This window comes from Panthera onca, chromosome D4 (assembly GCF_046562875.1).
Source record: "Panthera onca isolate mPanOnc1 chromosome D4, mPanOnc1 haplotype 2, whole genome shotgun sequence".
Lineage (NCBI taxonomy): Eukaryota > Metazoa > Chordata > Mammalia > Carnivora > Felidae > Panthera > Panthera onca.
This window is the reverse complement of record NC_138351.1, coordinates 93310452-93331550: the sequence shown is the minus strand read 5'-3', so window position 1 is coordinate 93331550 and position 21099 is coordinate 93310452. Positions and strand designations below refer to the sequence as shown.

Below are 21099 nucleotides of genomic sequence, written 5' to 3'. Positions count from 1 at the left end.
AACAGACATAAGGCTGCAGACACAGCAGAGTGGCTCCCGCCGGGGGGGTCTCACCTGCCGGGAGCACCACTGGGAGCACCCCAGCTGGCAGCCCATCCCCCACCCACACTTAGTGCCCAGACACGGTCTCCCCCTTTGGCATCAAATCTGCACGATGTCCAGGCAACATCAGCTGGGAGCAGACAAACCCATTTCCCAGCAGGAGAAATCAAGGTGTGCCAGGAGGAGCATCCTTCCTGAGCTCTTGGCGAGCCGGCCGGGCTGGGGAGCAGGGGGAGCAGGGGGGAGCAGGGGGAGCGTGGGGGTGAAGGCCACCATGTCTGCAGGGTCTATGCTGTGCCTCTCAGCGCACTGCTCAGTCTCCAACAGGAGCAGATGAACGGGGGGGGGGGGGGGTTCTCACGGCTTCTTTGCAGGGACAGGGCTCAGCACATGTCACCCCACCACAGGGCCTCCCTTGGCCACCTGTTGGTCCGGCTTCTGGAGCCTGGGCCACAAACTGCCCATCGAGGTCACCTTGTGGCCTTGTACTCGAGGGAAAAGCTCAGGAAAGGCTCTGGGACCAGCCAGGCATTGTTCTTCCCAGGGGCAAAGCCTCTGAGGCATAACGTGCCCCCGGCCCGCCCCCGGGCCGCCATGGCCTGGGAAGGCAGCCGGGACGCTGCACCCACAGTCCTGGGCCCTGGGTGGGCGGGGCCTCCTCTCCCTGGCAGAGGCGGGGGCTGGCGGGGAACCTCGGGTCCCCGGATGAAGAGGGGGCTCTCCCAAACATGAAAACACCCCCGCTTTCAGAGCCCACCCGTCACACTGGGGACCTCCACCCTCAGCAGAGGGCAGCCTGCTTGTCCTCACTGCCTCCCCCCCCCGCCCCCCCCCCCCCGCCTGACCCAGGGACTGGAATCAAGCCTGCATGGGTGGGGTGGCCATCGGAGGGGCTGGGGTCTCAGGGTCTCTGCATGCCTGGGAGGCATCTGTCTCCCCGAGGGCTTTTCTCTGCGGCTACGGCTTGGGTGCGGCGGACAAGGACAACACGAAATGGCCACTGGGGCTCACCATCTGTTGTCAGAAGCCAAAAGTCCCAAACCAACTGGCTTAAAGAAAACAAGTCGCCTCCGGGGCCCCAGGGAGGGAACTCAGGCGGAGTGAGGCTCCTGCCCAGCCTGGTCAGAAGGGCGCAGTGGGGCCGGCCGGCTCCTGTGAGATGGACAGACCCCAGGAGCAGGTCCCCTCACCCCGGCACGGCCACACCCCAGGAGGCTGGGGAAGGGGGTGCTCGGATCCAGTTACAAACCGCCTGGTCCCGGCCCGAGTGGCACTGTGGGCTCGGAGTGCAGCGATGGGGGATGGGGGGGGCAAGGCAGCGCCTCCCCCAACCTATCAATGCCCTCCATTGTCAGGCGGGAGCTGGCCACCGCTCACCGCTTGGAGAAAAGGCTCTTTTTTCTTTCCCAGCCACCGACGGAGCGGGCGGGTGGTGGGTACCGGAGAGAGGGCGCTTGGTCATCAGAGCAGGGTGGGAGCCCGCCTTATCCACACCACCCTCTCCCTCTCTGAGCCCTGCTGGCTTGAGGCGGGGGAGGCCTTCGTGGTCCCAGAGGGTGTCCCTGGGGCTCCCCTGCCACCAGACCAATCCCTAACTCGTCAGGACGCTGGGCGTCCCCAGAGGCACCAGAAGGCTCTGCCCGGACGCACACCCCAGACCCTCCAGCCACGGGACAATATCCCTGTGAACGGGCCCCTGCTCTCCAGCCCCCCGCCCGCCCCCCTCCCCCCCCGAGTGGGGACCCCCGTGGGAAGACTGTGGGAGAACCCACCTGGACGGGTCACATCCTAGCCAACGAGGCCAGGTTACGCCAGGCCAGCAAGGGAAAACATGCCAATAAATCAGGGGTCGGTAGTGCGGACAAAGGCTGGCCGGGGAGCAGGTGCGCCTGTGGCCGGGGACGCGGGCGGCAGCTGCTCCCAGCCGGGCGCGGCGGGCCGCCAACCAGGGCGGGCGGGGCAGGAGCCAAGGAGGCTCCTCCGCGGGGGAAGGCGGCAGCTGACAGGGCCCATTGTCTCCCCTGCTCCTGCCCAGGCCAGGCGGACACCGCCGCGAAGGCACGCCGCCCAGCCCCACGGCTGCCGGGCACCGTCAGCGCCCCAGCTACAGGAGGGGCGGCCCCTGGAGACGGAACAGTAGAGGCAGGTGTTTTGTGTGGTGCGTGGGGTCCGAGGTACGACCGGGGCTGGGCCGGGAGCCTGAGCCAAGAGGAAGCACCCAGCCCGGCACAGCGTCTGGGCCTAGAGGCGAGCGCGGACGTCTGGGCCAGTCCCGAGGCCACCCTCCCCGCCACCCCCACTCTGGGGTGCTCCAGCTCCGGGCCGTTGCTTTCTCCTCTGCACCTGCGAGCGCCTCTCCCCCGACCTGGCCGTATGCTGGAGCTTTGCGGGGACGCCCCCCTGGGGCCCCCTCTGCCCACGCCACCCAGACTTCCCTGTGGGGGCCGGAGGGACCATAAGGCCCCTGCTTGGACGTGGCCAGTCTGTCCTCCACGCTGGACCTGGGGGGGGGTCAGTGCAGGCCCCTGGCGGGCTTGATGAGGAAAACCGTACCCCACACCTGCCTCGAAATCGAGAGGCTTCCTACAGCGGGCCCAGCTCAGGGCCTCGAGTGACCTAAGCAAGCCCTCCTATCGGCCCTGCACCCCTCCTGGAGGAGGCCACCCAGTGTCTGCTCCTCCCCCTGCCTGTGGTCCTGTCCTGTCCTGGAACCCCCAGGCAGCCCAAGCAGCAGGTGAGTGACAGGTGGGGGGGGGGGGGCCTCCAGGGGAAGGGCTGTGGAGGGACCACCAGGGGGCCGGGCTTCAGGCAGACACCCTGTCCCCCTGCCCCGCAAGGAGCGCCAAATGGCTGCCGGGCCTGTGGTCCCACAGCTGAGGACGAGGACGCTTTGTTCCCCGCCTCAATATTTCCACTGTGCTGGCTCCCGCCCTCCCCCGCCCGCCAGCGCCGCTCCATAGAAATGCAAGTCGAGGGAGCATCCGGAGGCAGACGTTGCCTCGACCTTTCACCCGGGACTAATTCTAAATTGCGCTGTTTTCTTTTCTAAGCTAAGCGGCCATCTGCCACCCCCAGGGGACAGATGACAGCTCCCTCTGCCCCAAACTAGGAAGAGACGGAAGGACTAAGCAGTGAGAAGTGCTGTACTCAGTTCTGCCCTCAAGGAGTTTGTGGTCCGGGGGTGGGGCCCTGCGCCCCCCCCCCCCCGCCAGCCGGTGGGGGGCAGTGAGGTGGCACCCCTCCTTGTGTCCGCAGGAGGAACCCGAGATTCTCCAGGACAGGTGCCTCAGAGGAACTTCGGGGGGTGGGGGGGGTGGGTGCAGGGGGGGCTCCCTGCCCCACTCTGCCTGCCGGGACCTCAGTTTCCCAGGAGTGCAGCAGAGGTGGGGGGTCAAGGGGACCGCACGTGCCCCTCATCTGGTGACCTGGCCGTTTGGGCAGAGGGCACTCACTCTAGGCAGCGCTGGGTTTGATGTGTGTGTTTCCTACCGCGTTTCTGGGAACAGATTTACCGGCCCAGCTGAGCTGCTGCGTCTGAGGGCATCTGTGGGGACACAGGACTTCCCCTGCACAGAGCTGACCCACCAGGACCTCCGGGCAGCACAGCACCGCCTTGCCCCCGCCACCGGGCAGCCCGCGTCCTTACAGCAAGAAGCCACCTGGATGCAAGTAGCCATCCCTTCCTTAACCAACTCCACCTCTGCCGAGCAGAATGCGGGCCTAGAAGCCCCCTCCCCGAATCACCACTGCTGCCCCTCCTCGAGCTTTCTGCCCAGGAAGCGGAGTCTGGGGCCCTCGGGCTCCTGCTGTACGGGCCAGCCAACGCCACATCACCGGAGTCCCCTGGTGACAAGGGGTGGGCACGGACGGGAGGCTGAAGCTCCTCCCAGAGCCCAGCACCGCAGTGCAAAGCAGAAGCCCGCCAAGGCCGCTGCCTTCCACCCAAACCACAACACTCGGGGCCGCTGCCGCGAAGCCAGGCCCACCCACCCCTGCGCGGCTCGGCCAGGAGTTTCTGAGACCCCCGGCCTGGGAAGAAGAGAACCACCCACGTCCCAGCCCCCCTACCTGGGGCCACCCGTGGACTGGGTGGGGAAAGCTCTGGCCCCTTGCTACAGGGGCAGACTGAGGCCAGGACCTCAGTCCCCTACAGGTGGAGCCATGAGATGGGGGTCAAGGAGCCGGGTCTTTCTCTGGGCAGGGCTTGGGGGTGCTCCCGGGACCTCAGCCCCTCCTTAGGCAAAGGCCAGTCCAAGTCCCGCCCCCTACCCCAGCAGGGAACCCCTGTCTTCCAGGAGGGACTGGCTGCCAGGTGGTGATTTGCTCACTGCCTGTAGGTAGGCGGGAGCTCAGGGGCCTCCCCGGCCTGTGCCCTACCCGGGAGGGGGGTGGAGCTGGGGGCCTTTCCCACTGGGGACAGCAGGGACAGCTCAGCTCTGGGGAAACAAAGCCCCCAGGAGAGGTGAGACTTGGGGCAAGTGGGCACTGGCCCGCTGCCCTCACCCCCAAAGTCCCGGGCTTCCTTTCAGACCCGCAGAAGCCTTTGTCCAGACACCTGTCCGCGGGGCGGGCTAGGACCCTGCCAGCACCTCCGCTGCACTCAAGCCCCTCCCGCCCCCCCCCCCCCAGCCTTGGGCTGTCTCCCGGCTTCTATCCCTTTCTGCTCCAGCTCCCTCCCCCACCTGACCTGCATTCAGGGGGCACAGGGTGAGGGTGGGGCAGGTGTGCAGGGGCGACCACAGCGGGGATCGGGCTCCTGGTGGGCTGGGGCTGCTCCCAGGGCCTCGGGGCAGCGAGGGCTTTTCCTGACAGACCCACAGCCCAAAAGAGCAGCCCAGCGGGTGGGGGTGGGGTGGGGGGGTGCAGCCTTCCCCGAGGGCCCAGGCCTTCCGGCCCCAACAGCTGCTGACAGCGCTCCCGGCTTTGTCTCCAATCTTCTCCCCAGGTTGCATCTCTGGACGGTCTAAAATCTGCCGGGAACAGGAAGCGCAGGAACAGCTCGGGCTTCCTTCCTCGGCTCTGGGGGAAGCCCTTTGTGGGAGGATGAACCACCTGCCCTCCCGGGAAGCCACCTTTCCCACCGCAGGGAAAACAATGCCCCCAAATGGCTCATTGTCCCCATGTCACTCAGAGCCGCCCCACCCTCAACGTGGGAAGCAGCGGCGGCTTCCTGAGCTGGCCCGGCAGCAGGCACCCAGGCCCACCCATGGTGTGGGGTCGGGCGCTTGCAGGGACAGCAAGCACGGGGTCCCCCAAGGTCACGAGAGCGCCAGGGCTGTGAGGCACGTCAGAAAAACCTGCTGCACACCCCCCCCCACCCCCCCAGTCTCCCAGAAGCCAGAGCCGCAAACTAGAGACAAGGTTGGGACGCGTGTCCTCCCTCGACTGTGTCCCCAGAACGCCTGCGGACCCCCCCCCCCACAGCCTCGGGGGCCTCTGCTCCCCAGCAGGGCGGCACCCACACCCACGCCCCAATCGCTCGGATGCAATGAAGGAATCGACAGGCTCACGAGGCCACAGGGAGGACTTAATCCAAAACTCGATTAACGAAGTCAGCAACTGCAGACCAAGCTCCACGCCAAAGCCAGAAATGATTCTGGCAACTTCCCGCCTCTGCTCCCAGAAGCAGATGCCATCTCAGGGGACGTGGGGAGCGGAGAAGGCTGTACGCCCAACCCCAGCGGCTGACCAGGGCAAGCACACAAGGGGCACCTCAGTTCTGTGCCCCGCGCCTCGCAAGGACACCAAGGACCCCCTCACGTGGACTCCAGGAGGATGAAAGACGACCCGTAATTAGACCGCCAGCTTCAGTTCGTGGGGTTCCCGCGACGGCCCTGAAGCTACACGCTGGGCCCATTTCACAGATGAGAAAACCAGGGCTCAGGCGCATCATGCCCACAGTGCCACCTGGATGTGAATGCAACTCCTAACTTCTGCTGCCACTGGCGGTGTGGCCAGGAGCCAGCCACCCAGGCAGAGCAGGGCCGCCCCCCTAGAGGCAGCTAAGGGTCCAGCAGGAGCTCCGAGCATGGAGGAGGGAGGGTGTGTGCCCCTGGACCCCCGATGCCCTGCCCGGGAGGCCTGGGTTCCTCACCTGGCCACCTGACCCTCCCACACCTGGAGGGCTGGAGCACACAATGCATTCTTACGTCCCACAAGCTCAGCCGAAACACGAAACACAAAACACAAAACCCCGGCTGGGGGTGGGGCGTGGGGGAGAGCTCTGGGACTCAGGAAGCCTCCCAGCCAGCTGGCACGTGGGACTTCTCCGGGTCCCTGTCCAGCAGGAGGGCTGGTCACACCTGTGCCGGGCACCTACCAGCACCCTCGCCCGTAGCACCCCTGTGGCTTTCCCACCTGGAAAGCACTGGAGGCTTTCCTGAGATGACAGGGACGGAGGTCGCACCCAGCCTGCCCCTGCTGCACTCCACCGAGGACCCTGGGACAGCCCCGGACCCTGTCAGGGCCAGCTGTGGGCTGCCTCTGGCTAAGCCGAGGCACAGGCATTCGCTCAGCAGGGGTCCCAAAGGTCACTGCCATCCGGCACCAGTCACCAGCCCCGTTCTATCTGGCCTCCTCTCCTCACTCACACCCACCGAGCACGGCCGGCCCCACGGGCCACCAGGCCCCACACCCCCCCTACGTTTGCACACCTGGCTATCACCCTGGGCCCAGCACCGCCTCCAAGGTGCCCTGGGGCACAGCGAATACCAGAGACAGAACCCAGCCAGTTGCACCAGGCCCGGGGTGGGGGTGGGGCGAGGGTGGGGCCTGCACTGTCACCCTCTGGGGACACCCGGGTGTCCTGGGACCGTTGGCATGGGTCCAGGGCCCTCTGGAGGGGTTTCTTCCCCTGCAGGGATACTGGGAAGTTCTTGGGCCGGACTTGACCTTCTGTCCCAGCATGACCTTGCCCAAATGCTGAAGCAGGGCTGGTCTCTGGGACAGCTTTCTGGACGAGACCTCGCAGCACGAGGCAAGGGCTCCAGGACAGAGGACACCTCAACCAATGCGTTGTGTCGGGACAAGGGGGAGGGTGGCACACGGGACCAGTCGGTCACACGAACACAAAGGGGACACCCCAAGGACGGCACCTTCACCGGCCAGCAACTCTGTGGGATGCTCTGCCCGGCTCAAGGTCCTGAAGGAAAGGACCTCAGAGAGGGGAGTGGGCAGCCCAAGGTCACAGAGCCCACACGGTAGGTGGAAGGAAGCCGGTGCTGGTGGTGGGGCCGCCACCCCAGCCCTGCGGGAGCCCTGCGCTACAACGGGGGAAAGCCCAGTACACGGCTACCAGTGTAGACGGCATCCCCCTGCAGGCTGGAAGCCAGGTCTTCCAGAACCTGGAGCCGCCCACCTGCTCGGGCCTCCACTTCCGGCTCTGCGCCCACCCCCATCGCTGGCCCAGGCCCGAGTGAGCATAGCGCAGGGGCCAGCCGAGCCCGGACCCGGGGCCCCGGACCACCGGGCAGGGTGCCACTCCACTCTGAGCCCCAGCCACACACGGATGCTGGGGCTCACGGCCACGCCTGGCTCCCTGATCTGGCGCTCAACCAGACAGGGCCGAGGCCGCCCTCATTCTGACCACTGGAGGGAGGAGAGAGGGGGGAAGCCCCGCCCCGTGGGCTGCCCCGGGGGAGCCAGGACCAGCCAGGCCGACAGGTGGAGGAGTCCTCGGGTTGACCCGGAAGGCCCACGCTGCAGTGACCTCACCCAGGCCCTCTCGGGAGGGAGGGGAGACCGGGGCCCCGAGGGGCAGGACCCTCCCCACCCCCCAGCCTGAACTCAGCATCTCTCTTACTAAAAAGCTGTTGGGAAAAATACACACACTCAAAACTCTGGCTTCTTCCCCAAACGTCTCATTTCCAGTAACTGTATAGTTTCCGCTCATCAACAAACCAACGCGGAGGAAATGGTGGGAGGCAGGTCCCCAGCCCGGCGACAAGGCCCTGCTGTGAAGGCATGGCTGACCCTTCCAGAGGCCTCCAGCTACCGCTCTCCCCGCCCACCCTATCCTCTGGTGCCCCCCGGCCTGGCCGGGCTGGTGGGAGGCCTGCTGTGGCCTGGGTCTGCCTGCCCAGCTAGGCGTAAGTGGGGGCAAACTCCTCCCCAGGGGCCTGGAGCAGGCTGGTAACCCAGGCCCATCAGCACAGGGTCAACAGCGGCGGCCCCCTGGGCAGATGCCTGTGGCTCAAACTGTGACCCAGGCCGGGCCGCCACCGTGGGGTGAAGACGGCAGGAGGCTGGCCCGGAAGGGTCCCCAGGGACAGCAACAGCTTCTTCCCAGCCCAACCCAGTGACCCGTGTGGGTCCCAGAACTCTCAGGGTGGGTGGGCAGGCGTCTCGGATGTCCTGTGGCTACCTCTCAGACCCCACCCCTCACAGTGGGATGGACATGACCATCCGGCCTCGGCTCCCCCGTGGGGGGAGCGGTTTGCTCAGCAAATCACCAGCATCAACAGAGTGACGAGGGGACAGAGCGATGAGGGGACAGTGACGAAGGGACAGTGCCTAGGGGACCGCTTTCCCAGCTCAACCGAACCAACTGGAATGCTGAGAGCACATGACTGCCAGCCAGCCCACCGAGGGGTCAGCTGGGACAGCTGGGGACAAATCCTCTCACCCGCTCAGGGCGTGGCCAGGATGAGTCCCAGCCCCAGACCGCACAGCACAGGTGGTAACGAGGCCACGTCTCTGGTGAAAATCTCAGAGACCACCCCCTAGCATTCGGCCTGACTTCCCGCTGATCAGACGGGCTCCCACCCGCCACCCACCCATCTCTGAGCAGCCTGTGGAGTGGGGCCAGATGGGCTGCAAGTGTCCTGTGGCTGAGGGACCCCTCCTTGGCGGGGTGAGCTGTCTGGGTCAAGAGACCACAAAAGCAGCATCTGGGCCTGGCCTGATCCCGAGACACCCCAGCGCTGCACTGGGCCGCCAGACTGAGACCCGGCAGGGGCTGGCAACTGTACCAGAGGGACGTTCGGGTTTGGGAACCGCAGGGGTGGCCGTCGGAGGCCAGGCTCCCCAGTGCACGCCTCCCCCTGACCAAGGCCCACTGGAAAGCAGGACTCCTTCCAGGAAGCTGGGAGCCCCAGACAGCCCTCTCGCTCGGGCGAGGGAAGCCCCAGGGCTGACCTCCAGAGAAAGCCCCCAGCCCAACAAAGGGCAGCAGAAGGGGCAGGCCGCCTGGTGGGAGAAGCTGGGCCTCTCAGAGGTGTCCACAACCCGCTCAAAGCAGCAGCTTTGCATCAGAGAGAGGACAATGCTTAACCTAATTCACTCTAAGGTGTTAATGACAGACATCCTGATCCCTGCTGATCCCTGCCCCTGAGCTTAGGGGAAAGTAGGGAAAGTTGTTTGGGGGCCACCTAAGGTGGGTGCGGGGTCAGAAGGGACCGCCTGATGGTGAAATATGGGGTGTTTCTGCCGAGAGTTCCCCGGGGTCTCGGAGATGCACAGTGCCCCCCCCCCCCCCACACACACACCCACCAAGGGATAGAAGTCTGGGCTGACACTGAGAATCCAGGGAAAGATGCGCTCTCACCCCACGGGAAGACCCCCAAGCAGGCAGATGGTGGTGCCGGGGGCCCGCCCGCTCCCGCCATACATCCTCTGCTGGGGCTGTGCCGCCTGGGACCTGGCCCGGCCCCCGTGCCTGCCGCCCCCCCACAGCGGACTCACCCCGAGGCTGCAGCAGGCCTGGTGCACCCAGCTGGGCTGTCCCCACAGCACCCGGCCCCGCACACGGTAGGTGACGATGGCACAGCTACTCTTCTCTCACTGGCTACTGTCTGTCCTCCTCTCCTGCACTTAGGGCCTGCGTCCACCTTGCCTGCCCCTGGCACACAGTAAGTGCTCAGTCAAAACCCTCCTCCCACCGCACCCCTGCAGGGCTTCAGCTCTGCGGCCCCGCGGGCTCCTCAGGCCGCCACCGCGTGGGGGCTGGCAAGAGCACAGGCCGCGAGGGAACCTGGAGCCTGAGCAGGCCGGGGCCGCAGGCGTGCCAGGCTTTCCCGGGCGACTCCCCCGGGGACATGCCAAGCCCCGCTTGGGGTGGGGGGAGCTCTACTCGTGTGAAACGTCCAGGACAGGCCAATCCAGAAACGGAGAGCAGACCGGGGCTTGCCAGGGTCGGGGCGGGGGGGGGGGGGGGCGCTGGGAAAACGGGATGACTACTTAGTGGGCCGGGCCCGGAGGGGGAGCACGCAGGCGCTGTAGGGATGCGGCGGGAGGAGCGTTTTTACTCGCGCCGGGGGCAACAAGGTGGATGCAAGCCCCAAGTGCGGGAGAGGACAGGTGCAGGCCCCAGACAGGCCATGAGAGTAGGACCGGGGCGGGGCGGGGGGGGGGGCGGCGGCAAAGCTTTGGAAGCAGATAATGGTGGTAGTTGCACAGCCTCGTGAACGTATTAGATGCTCCCGAATCGTACACTTCAAGTGGCTAAAATAACAGAATTTATGGTGCGTGTGACCGACCAGCAAAACCCCCATACGGGTATCCACTGCCCCCCAAATCTATTTGTCAACCCGCGTCCCAGGAGCAGGGTGGGGCGGGGCGAGGTCTCCAGAAGCCCACCCAGGCTGCTTCAGAGAAGGGCCTTCCTCCAGAACACCTGTCAACCTCGGCCCCCTCTGCAGGGACCCGCCCCCTCCTGGCGGGTGGGCCAGGTGGTGAGAACGCCCCGGAGCCTAGCCCTGGCCCTGGCCCCAGACCTGCGGAACCTGCCAGGCAGGAGGCCTGACTCCCGGGCACCTCCGCCCCCACCACCTGTGGCCACCACCCAGGCGTTTACAGGCCTGTGCCGGGGTCCTGCTGGGCCGCACCCGCAGGAGAACTCCAGGAGCCCCCAAAGCCAGCTCCCTCACGTACAGAGGGGGAAACCGAGGCCCGGGTCCGCGTACCCAACCAGAGACGGTCAGGCCCCAGCGGGACTGGGAAACTTCAGGATCATCAGACACATCCTGACCCACGGTCACGATGCCCCGAAGTCAGCTGCTCGTAAAAGCCTCTGGGACTCTGGACGAGCCTGCACACGAAGGTGAGAGCTGACGTAAGCCGGCTTCAGATCCCCCCCCTCTCCTGCCCCGCCTCTTCCCCTCAGCCTCAGTTTTTCCCACCTGTAAACTGGCGATGAAAAAAAAAAAGCAGCCGAGCAGAGCAGAGCTGGCCACCACCTGGAGGGGGGGTGAGCCAGGGGAGTAAACCGTCTGCCAGGGGTTTTATGAGGCCGGATAAAAGCAGCTGTCTGTGCGTGGAGTTGTGAGTGTTACGTTATTGAGGAAAGCAATCTAGCTGCTCAATCAACTCGACAAAGCCACATCCTTTCACTATTTATAGACAAGACACGAAACAGGAAAGGTGCCCTCCCCACCCCAGGAGGGTGCAACCCCTCAGCCAGGCACTGCCCAGGGGGCCCCGCCGCCCATCGAGGGCACAGAGGATGAGGAGGGGAGTCGGTGCTGGGGTCCGGCCCGCGGGGGTCTCACGCTGCACTCTGGCACTTAGCGGGGTGGAGCAGAGGTGTCCCACGGGCCCTCTCCCGCTGCCATCCTCCCGGGAGTCCCAGCACCCGGGCTGTGCCCCCCGACGTCCTGATGAAGGGCTTCTCCTCTGCCAGCCAAGGGTTCGGCCCGCCCCACCCTCTTCCTGCTAAGGGCATAGTTTCCTTTCTCTTTAAAAAAAATATGTATTTCTTTTCAGTGGAAAAAACGTTAGCTGCTGTTCAGAGGCAGGGCCCCGTCCAAAGAGGCACCTTCCTGGAAAGAAGGCACGTTCCCTGCCGCGTCTCCCAGCAGGGGAGAACGTTCTGGTTCACAGTGGGTGTCTGACATGTGTTTTCCTACCTGGCCCCAAAGCTGAAGCCGCATAAACAGAGGAAGCCTTGTAGCAGACCTGAGAATTCACCTGTTCCTCCCCCAGCCTCGCCCCAGACTCCCAGGTGACTCAATGGAAACATCCAAACTAGGCGGCAGGAGACGCGAAACGTTAGGTCCCCCGGAAGCAGAGGGCCAAGGCACTTCCCGCCGGAGCCTCTGAACCTCCTCTTCTAAAGGGAAGTTGTCGTCCGGCCCCGCTTCCTCGGAGACTGGCCACGGAGGCCTCGGGCAGTGCAGGCAAGACAGGGCAGTGGTTAGAACACACGCTTCGGAGTGAAAGAAGAGAGGCCGGGCCAGGCGCCACTCCGCACTCTCCGATCCCGGCAGCCACCGAGGTCTTTGCGCTCGCTTACCCCCCACCCCCACCCCAGGCCTGACCCCACATGGTGCCGCGGGCTTGCTGGGAGCCACGTCAGGCCAGGCTCAAGCCACGCTGAGCTCCCCTCCGCCTGACAGGTCACATGCACCGTTGTCACCTCTCCTGTCCCCACACTAGAAAGTCACCTCCGTGGGGGCAGGGGCTGTGTCTGACCTGAGCCTGCCGTGCCAAGGCCCTCGAGCAGAAAACCCAGCACACGGCAGGTGCTCAAAGGTGTCTTTGGGAAAAAGCAGACAGGACTGCTGATCAGAGTCCCCCGCAGGTGACAAAATCCCCAGGAGCCCCTCCCCACGCAGCACCCGGCCTGGGACCACCAGGCAGCACCTTTTGGGTTCTCCGAATTCACTCATTAGCCAACTAAACATTCGAGAAGGAGGATCCCGAAACCAGCCCTGTCAGCTCAAAAGGAGAAGGCAGGGAAGAAACGGACGCTCAGCCGGTGTCTAAAGCCTGCCGCTCTTACGCAATCCTCGTGCCCCGGAGAGATCAATCGTGTCAGCCCCACGCTACCGACGGGGAACCTGAGTTCCGGTGACCCGACGACCTGGGGTCACAGAGCTAGCAGGTGGCGCAGCCAGGCCTCAAATACCGGATGGCCCAAAGCTAAAGCCCGCCACCGGCCAGCCAGCTGGACTTGCCCTCTGAGCGCGATGGCGCACTCGGCTTCTGCGATCGCCTGGAAGGCGCCCAGTGGAACAGACTTTCCCGCGGGCAGGGAGACTGTCCCAGCAACCCTGGGGCCTCCGCTCTCAGTCCAGGACCAGGCAGGCCCCAGAAGCCTTTCGATGACCCCCCTGGGCCTGCCTGCAGGGCCACCCCGCACAGCAGCCCTGCAGGGATGGTGCTCTGCCCACAGGGACAGGCGGCGGGTCTTCCCTCCGCAGCTCCGCTACACCTCAGCTACTCGGTGACGCCCTGGGAGGGCTTTCACGCCGACAGAAACCTCTTTTTCCGATGCTGAGCCCTGCAGCCACCTGACTAGCGGCTTCTGGGGAAGGTTCCTTCTCTTTTGGGGTGGAAACAGATGATTCACCAGGTACTAATGCGCCGGGCACGGTGACACGACCGTTTCCCACACCCTATCCATAGGGGAGCCAGCAGACCAGCTCGGAAAGTCAAAGAACCTTCCGAGAGGCCGGGGTGAATGCTACAGAGTCGGAGTTTCCACCCAGGTTGGCACCAGAAGCCCGCACCCCAACACCTTTGAGGAAGGAAGGTGTCTTCCCCGCTCAGCCGCGAGGGCCAGGCCACCCATATAGCAGACCCTCTGGGGCTTCACGGGAACAGAAGGGCCCAGCCAGAGGCACAGGCCCCAGGGGCAGAGGGAGCCAGGGCCCCTCACGGGAGCGGCCACAGCGTCCCCAAACCGCACCATGAGTCCAGAGCTGTGCCCCTCCGCAGCGGGACCCGGCTGTCGCCCCGTCCCCGCTCTGGTCCCCAGGCTCCAGCACAGTGCCACCCAGAGGTGGGGCCTCTGAGAGTGGCACTTCCGTTCCGTCTTCCAAGTGGATCTGTGGGGTGTGCACAATGGGGTCTCTGTGGGCCAAGCTCGGCCGAGTGCCAGGCCAGACTGAGGCAGGCTTCCCGCCAAGGAGGAGGGGGCCCCAGGCCCCAGGGAGGAGACAAGGTCGGCGCCCAAGCCGTGATCAGTGGCCTGGTTTGGTCGGAGGGGTGGGGAGCACGCACACTGTCGCCCTGTCCCCTAGAAGCGTCTCACCCCAACGCAAGCAGGGGGCTACAGGAGCCCCCTTGTGGCCCAGGCTCCAGCCCACGGAGACTCCAGGGTCCCCTGGGCCAGCCTGTCCCTGCTCCCTGGTGGCACAGCACCCCTCCTGCCTTCCCAAAGCCCTCCGCACAGGTCCGGAGACCCTCCCCAGGCCCCATGGGTGAGCACAGGGCCAGAGCTGGCGTGGGGCAGGCGGGAAGGGAGTCGTGCATTCTGGGAAGCCACGCATAATTAATCACACAGCATTAATCCTCCTCCCGACAATAGCCGCTGCGCTTCCCCTGAATCCCAGCTGTCGGTCTCTGAATGGAAGGAAGCAAGATTTAGGGCATCAGGCGTCGGTGAGGCTTCTGCAGGAGAAGAAAAAGGCCCCAAAAAAGCAAAAAAAAAAAAAAAAAAAAAAAAAAAAAAAAAGTAGTGTGCATTCATTAGCATCTGACAAAGACACAATCCTCTTTGTCTATGAAACTGCTCACAGACCTGCTTAATTGGTTTCAGTTCGGGGAGGGTGGGGGCAGTGAAGGGGGGGCTGCTAGCCCACGGGCCAAGGGTTGTCAAGGGAAGGGGCCCCGAGCAGTGGGAATGCGGCACGCCGAGGACCGGGACGGAGGACGGCTGGGGAGCCACTTCTCCCTCTAGCCCCCCTCCATGGGGGGGGGGGGGGCCTTTCTCCAGCCACCAAGCACCTCCTCATATTTCCCACCAGGGACAAAGTCAAGCTGAAGGGCATCAACCACGAGAGAAAAACTTCCCGGGGCCAGAGCGCACAGGGAGGGAGCGGACTCTAACACGCCCCCTGCCCCATCAGGGTGGGTTGCGGGCTGTACCACACACACACACACACACACACAAGCGCGCGCGCGGGTTTCTCAGCCAAGGGCCCAACGCTGGGCGGGCAATGGACTGGATGGAGGGTTCGGGAGTCGGAGCTGTAGATGCCGTGACAGAAGCCAAGCCACCCCCCAACCTCACCTGAGGTCAGAGAAAGTGAGCTGGGGGAGACCGAAGGCCCAGGGGGGTGGGCTTGGCATTAAAATGGCCACTTCTGCCTGAGGCACTGCACTCACCTGCCTGGAGGAGGCACTCCCCGTGGGCAGGGTGGCGCGGGGGCTGGGCCGCTCCAGAAGGTCCACAGCCTCCCTGGCGGGTCATTGTTTCTTAGGGATTTTAGCAAGAAGCAGGGTACCGGGAATTCCCGACTAGCACCCCAGGAGCCCGAGGTGGCCCACAAAGGCGTGCTCGAACCTCCAGCGGCCAGACCAGCTCCACACGCAGCATAATTGCTGGTGATTAAGTAATTGCCAGACTTTGTCCAATAAAAGTAACACGTGACCGCGCCCAGCCTTCTGGGCCATCTCCAGAAGACAATGGCCCAGTGTTCTGTCCCTGCGGGCCCCCGCTGCAGAAGGCAGGGGCTCTGCTCCCGACAAAAGCACCAGGTCCCCACAGGGGCGCAGGGGCGCGTACTCACACACAGGCTTCCGTGCCGTTGGGGGACACTTCACACTTCCCGCCATTCATGCAGCTCTCGCTGGGCTGGGAACATCGCAGTCCTGGGGGGGGAGGGGGGTAAGACAAGAGGTCAGCCCGGGTGGCACTGGGGCCCTGAGCCCAGGGAAGGACCCACCCCAAGGGACACAGCCACCCCTCACCTAGAAGGCTCTGCCTTGTCATGGGGTTTCTGGGGACAGGAGACCTCGCGAACCCTCCCAAATGTGAACCCCAAGGGGCTTCAACGTTCTGCCCAGAGTTCCAGCAGTCAGAAATGGGGGGAGGGACAACAGGTTGGCTGGCCGGCAGGTGGACAGGTCACGCTCGAAGTGGGTAAGGGTGGCCTGAAATGCCATCTGGACAATAGTAGAGGAAAGCTGAGGTGACCCTGGGCGGCTCTCCCAAACTCTGCACCACCACCCCCCCCCCCCACCTATCTTCAATGGGGAGCCCAACGGGGCCACGGCCCCTATCCAGCCACCAAGATTGTCTGGCTGTTCAAACACGTTCTGTGAGGGGGCGGTGCTGGGGGGGCACACTCCCCACCCCCCACCCCCACCCCCCCCAGCTCGTGGGAAAAAGCGACAGCTGCAAAGCCCAACGCCCCGCCCGCCAACAAAGCGCCAGCTACGGAATCAGAGCAGCCCATTGTCACCAGGGCCGCCTCCTGGGGCACCGGGGCTGCACCTCAGGGACCTGGCCCCGCCTCCAGGACACCCAATACCTGCTCCCTCGGGCAGGCATCCTCAGCTACATCCAGGGGAGGGGGGTGAAGGAGCCCCACTTGGAAGGAATTCGGCCCCATTCCCAAGAAGGCATTAATAAGGTGGCCCCCTCCCCATTTTACCAGCGCTGTGTAAAGGAAGCCCCTCCTGGGGGCGCGGAGGGGGTGTGACTTGGAACCCCACCTTCTGGAAGTGGGGATCTAATTCTCCCCTCCAACTTTTAGGAGAAGATAGAAAGGAATCACCACTAGATTCCTCCATGCGAAGTGGAGAGAGGGATAAGCGCTCCTTCTCCGGGTCCCTCTCCACCCTCGCAAGATTTCCAAACTTGAACTCCGAAAAGTCAAAGTGCCACCAGTCAGTCGCGGCGGGGTGTTCCGCACAACCCCCCCCCCCCGCCCACGCCAAACTGTCTATGAGCCGGCATGGGGGCAGCGATCAGGCGTGGGAAGGAGACCCCTCGGTCCGCGCCTCCCGCCTGGCCCTTCGCGAACTCTCCTAAATGGGGAGAAGGCCGGTCCGCCCGGCGCCCCACTGCCCACCACGCCCCGCAGAGCTCCGTAAAGGCAACGCGACGTCCGGGACCCCACACTCCGCGCCCCAACATCCGCCCCCGGCGCGGGCCAGAGGCGAGGAGAGAGAGAAATGGCCCCCAAAGCAACAGGAAACCAAAACCGACTCGATTCAAATCGAAAAGTAGTAGGCAGCTCGCCCGCCGGCCCCGGCGGCAAGCCCCACGCGTGGCTGATGAAGGACGAGCCCGGGGCTGGGCCTCCGGGGGCCCCTAGCGCCCCCACGCCCGGCTTCAAACCCGGGTCCAGGCGCGGGCGGCGCGAGTCCAGCCCGACCGGGCGGGCGGCGCGGGGGAGGGTCTGTCCTCCCCGCGCCCCGGATCGCCCGGTTCTCTCTCCCACCCCCCCACCGCCCCCACCCCCCCCCCCCCACCGCCCCGGCCGCCCGTTCCCAGCCGCCCGGGGCGCGCGCGCAGGGCGCCGCCAAAGTTTCCGAAGGGCGCGGAAAGTTTCGGGCTCGCGGACGGGCGCCTACCTCGTGCGGCGAGCGCGGGCAGCAGCGCCAGGCAGAGCAGGGGCGCCAGGAGCGGCGGCATGCCTGCCCGCCGGCTGCCCGCTGCGCCCGGTGGCGGCCTCCTGCGCCGGGACTGCGGGGATCTGGCGCACACGCGCGCGCCGGACGGTCCCACGGGCGGCGGCGGCCCGCGGCGGCTCTCCGCTTCGTGGCGGGTGGGCGGGCGGCGCTCGGCCCCCACGGCCTCCGGGCCCGGCTCGGCGCCCCGGCTCGTTCCTCCGCTGCGCTCGCGCCCGCGCCCCGCGCCCCTGCGCTCCCTCCCGCGGCCGAGGCACTAGTGAGGCGCAGGCGGCCGCGCGCTCCGCCCCCGCCCGCCGGCCCCGCCCCTCGGGCCCGCCCCGCCGATCCCTCCGCACCCCTCGCCCTCGCTGGCCGCGCCCCTGCGCGCACCGCGCCTGCCCTGCGTCTCCTCCGGCGGGGCGCGCATCCGGAGCCTGGGTCCTCTGGGGTACGGGGCCCCGTGGGGAGAAGAGGCGTCGGGGGCCGGCCCTAGGGACTACTTCTTGTTCGAAAGTTTTCAGCGGCAAAAAGTTTGGTTCAGGGCTGCGGAAGGATCCGGCTCTGACAGTCGCTTAGCCGGGCGACAATTGGAAAAGATTTGCATCTCAATAGCGGCGGAGGCGCGGGCGGAGTTGGGGGAGAGGAGCCTTAGGGGGACCTTGCGCCGTGGGGAGCTGGGCTCGGGCAGGTGGGGAAGAGAGCCCGAGGCAGTTTGGGGGACCCCGAGCGCGGCACGAGAGCTCAGGAAGAAGTCGTGCCCTTGGCGGCCGTAGGGAAGCCCCTGACCCAGGGGCTCCAGTCCCAGGAGCCCTGAGGTCGCAGTTGTAAGCCTCCAGGAGACAGGCCGGACACCCTGGCTCTGCCGGTCGGGGCACTTGACCTCGAGGGATGGTGACGCCGCGGCCGCTGCTGCTTTTCGGAAAGGGGGGGGGGCCTCCGGGTGCCCCAACGGACCAACCTGGGGCTAATGCCTGGCCAGACGGGTTGCGCACCCGCTCCCCCAGGAGGGAGCCGCCTCTAGACGCTCCTTGATCACTGTCCAGCCCCTTCTCCTGTCGCCTCCCGCCTAAGACTGCCCGCAAAAGCGCAGGGGAGTCCAGCAGACCCACTCCAAGCGTCCCCGGCGCCTCCCACGTGCTCCTTCCGCATGATTTACTTCTCCGCCGCAGTGCCAGATTTGGGCATCCTGTGCCAAGCCCGGGTAAGCGCTGGGCGTTCAGAATGCCTGCCACAGTCCCTTCTGAAACCAAAGTTTGTGGCTCGGCGCTGGGGACAGACTGCCCTCCCCCCATCCCCACCCAGGATGGTGAGCCAGGCATCCTGGCAGCCCTCTGGAGTAGGTGATGCCAGAGGGGAGCTGTAAAGGCTGAGAAGGACCCCACTGAGTGAAGGACAGTGGGCGAGGAGATCCAGCAAGGCGGCAGAAACCCTGGAGGCTGGCAGCCACCAGTGCAGGGAGGGCCTACGGGGTCGGCAGAGTGGGGTGCCTGGTGGCCGGCAGAGTGCGTTCCTGACTCCTGCCCACTCTTCTTGGCACACCTGTTGGGGGGCAGCTGGGATGCTGTGAGCGCTGGACGGACGGCCAGTCCGGGCCGAGGCAGCTGCCGGGGGGCCTCCCTCGCCTGCCTCCTTCCAGAAGCCGGCTGCGCTTCGCTTCCTGCTTCCCGGAACCTGGGGTAGGGGTAACTTCTCTCGGGGCCAGTGCCCGGGAGCTGAGGCGCCTGAGGCAGCAGAGATGTTTATATAACAGCTGCCCAGCAGCTTGGAGAAGCAGATTGTCCGTACAAGGAAGAGGGTGGCCGCAGAGTCCCTCCCTGTCCCCCCCTCCCCAGCTCACAGACTCAGGGCTGTGCCCCCCATATCCCCTTCTACTCTTGGGGGAGGACTGGAGGCCTCAGGCCAGTGGGTGCTCCTCTGGGAGCCACTGCCTGTATGCCCCGCGCTGGGGCCTGCTTTCGGCCAGTGGCTCCAGGCTGCAAGTTCAGCCCTGGCTTGGAAGCAGCTCTAGAGGAAGGGGAGGAAGAAGGAGGGAGCACTGGAGGAGGGGAGGAGGGGACACTGGAGGAGGAGAGGAGGGAGCACGGGAGGAGGGGAGTCTCACCTGGGTCTGCCCAGCTGTGCCAGCCCTACTCTGGGCCTCACGCAGGAGCCGGGTTCTCTCATTAGCCCGTGGTAGACAGGGCAGATGGGTTTCCCAGGCTTCCAGCCCCTGTGCCACCTGCCACCTTGGGTACCCCATGGGCGACAGGGGCCAAGGAGACCCCAGGAAAGCCAGAGTGGCCGGGAAGGGCACGAGAATGGCCACGGCAGGGACCTGGCCGGAGGGCGGGGGCTGGGGCGGCGCGGAGCTGGATGGGGGGGGAGGGGGGGCGCCTGGCTCAAGGTGGGGGCTGAGACGAGGCCGCTGGTGAGGAGGACCCAGGCTGGCTGGGCGGCCGGCAACCAGTAGGGGTGGGGCTGCAGGCCTGGCTTCCGGAGCGGTTGCTGAAAGCGTCTGGCCGCCACCTCGGGGACCCGGCATCTCCCCTGGGCCAGCGGGGTCTCCCTAAAGAAGGCCGTCACACTCGGCACCTTAGGCAGACTGACCCGGGTCGGTTCCCCCTCTCTGTTGCCTCCAGAGATACCGCGGTGCTGTCGTCAGGGTGGGCGGCGGAGGCCGAACTGCCCTTTGGCCCGTTCCTGTCCCCGAAAGGAAAGCCCGTCCCAGCCCCCTCTTGGAGAGGGGGAGTCGGCAGCGGCTCTGTCTGCTTGGCGGCGGTCAGTGTGGTGAAAGCTCCCCAGGATTCCGAGGTGCGGCGAGGGCCGGGGGGTTGGGAGAAGGTAAGGGTTCGCCCCTCAGTTCTGAGGAGCTAGGCCGAGACCAGCTCCGGGCAGGCCAGGTCTGGGCCTCGGTCCGCAGCAGCAGACGGGCTGCGGGGGTCACAGGGGAGGGCTGCCGGGGGCCGCATGTGCACACCCCCCCCCCCGGCCTCATACGCGGTTCCCAAGGTGGGGGTCCGCAGGTCGGACTCGGGGTGCCGGCCCAGGTCTGCCCGGTGTGGATTGCGGTGGCCCCAAAGCAGAGGGGAGGGTGTCGGCGGGGGGAGCAAGGGCTCAGGAGTTGGGCTGAGGGTGCGGCCTTTGACAAGTGCACTGGCCTGAGCTGGGAGGGGGGTGCCTTCCAGGGCAGCTGTGGGAAGATTCCAGAACACAGGGGAAGGGCGTCACTCACTACCTTCTGAAGTTGATTGTAAAACATAGCTGACCCGCTTGCAAAGGGAGCCCGGGGGCCTGAGAAGTGTCCAGACTCTTACCCCACCCATTAAGAGCCACGGCCAGGCGCAGGCCAGCGCTGGACTCTGACCGCTGGCCCACCAAGGGACCAGCACTGCCTCCTGGGTCTCAGTTTCCCCTTTACCAAGTCCTTTCTACATTTTTCTGCTTGAGACCAGCCAGGAACATTCCCCAGAGGTCTGAGTGTTTTCCAGGATGTGGATCTGGTGGCTTTGTGGTGTTGCTGCAGGGGGACAGGCCAGGGCTAGGTCCCCAGTCCCCTGGGCTGGACGCTCGGCCAGAGCAGCGTGTCTCCAGGCAGGGGCACGCGTGTGAGGCTCCACTTGTTTCCTGCTGCGCGTGCCCCGGGACGGGTTCAGGCAGAGCCGTTCAAGGGCTCCCCCTTGTTCTGAGGAGGGAGGGCGGAGGCTAGAGCCTTGAGTTCGAGTCCCTCGTTGCCCTTGCGCCCTGCCCGAGGGGGCCCCTGTCACCAGGCCCAGGTGTGCGCCCCGCCGTCCAGAT

The 21099-nt window shown here is 65.8% G+C and overlaps 1 protein-coding gene across 1 annotated transcript in view; it reads right to left on the bottom strand.

The window, feature by feature from the left end:
- NOTCH1 (notch receptor 1) overlaps positions 1-17601 on the bottom strand; it is a 44393-nt gene extending 26792 nt beyond the window's left edge. Inside the window, exons 1-2 of the mRNA XM_078436238.2 lie at positions 17287-17601; positions 15495-15576 (exon numbers count right to left, since the gene is read on the bottom strand). Of these exons, the coding sequence (XP_078292364.1) occupies positions 15495-15576; positions 17287-17347 (143 nt within the window). The 5' untranslated portion in view covers positions 17348-17601. The remainder of the gene's footprint in view (positions 1-15494; positions 15577-17286) is intronic.
- Positions 17602-21099: the final 3498 nt, after the last annotated feature.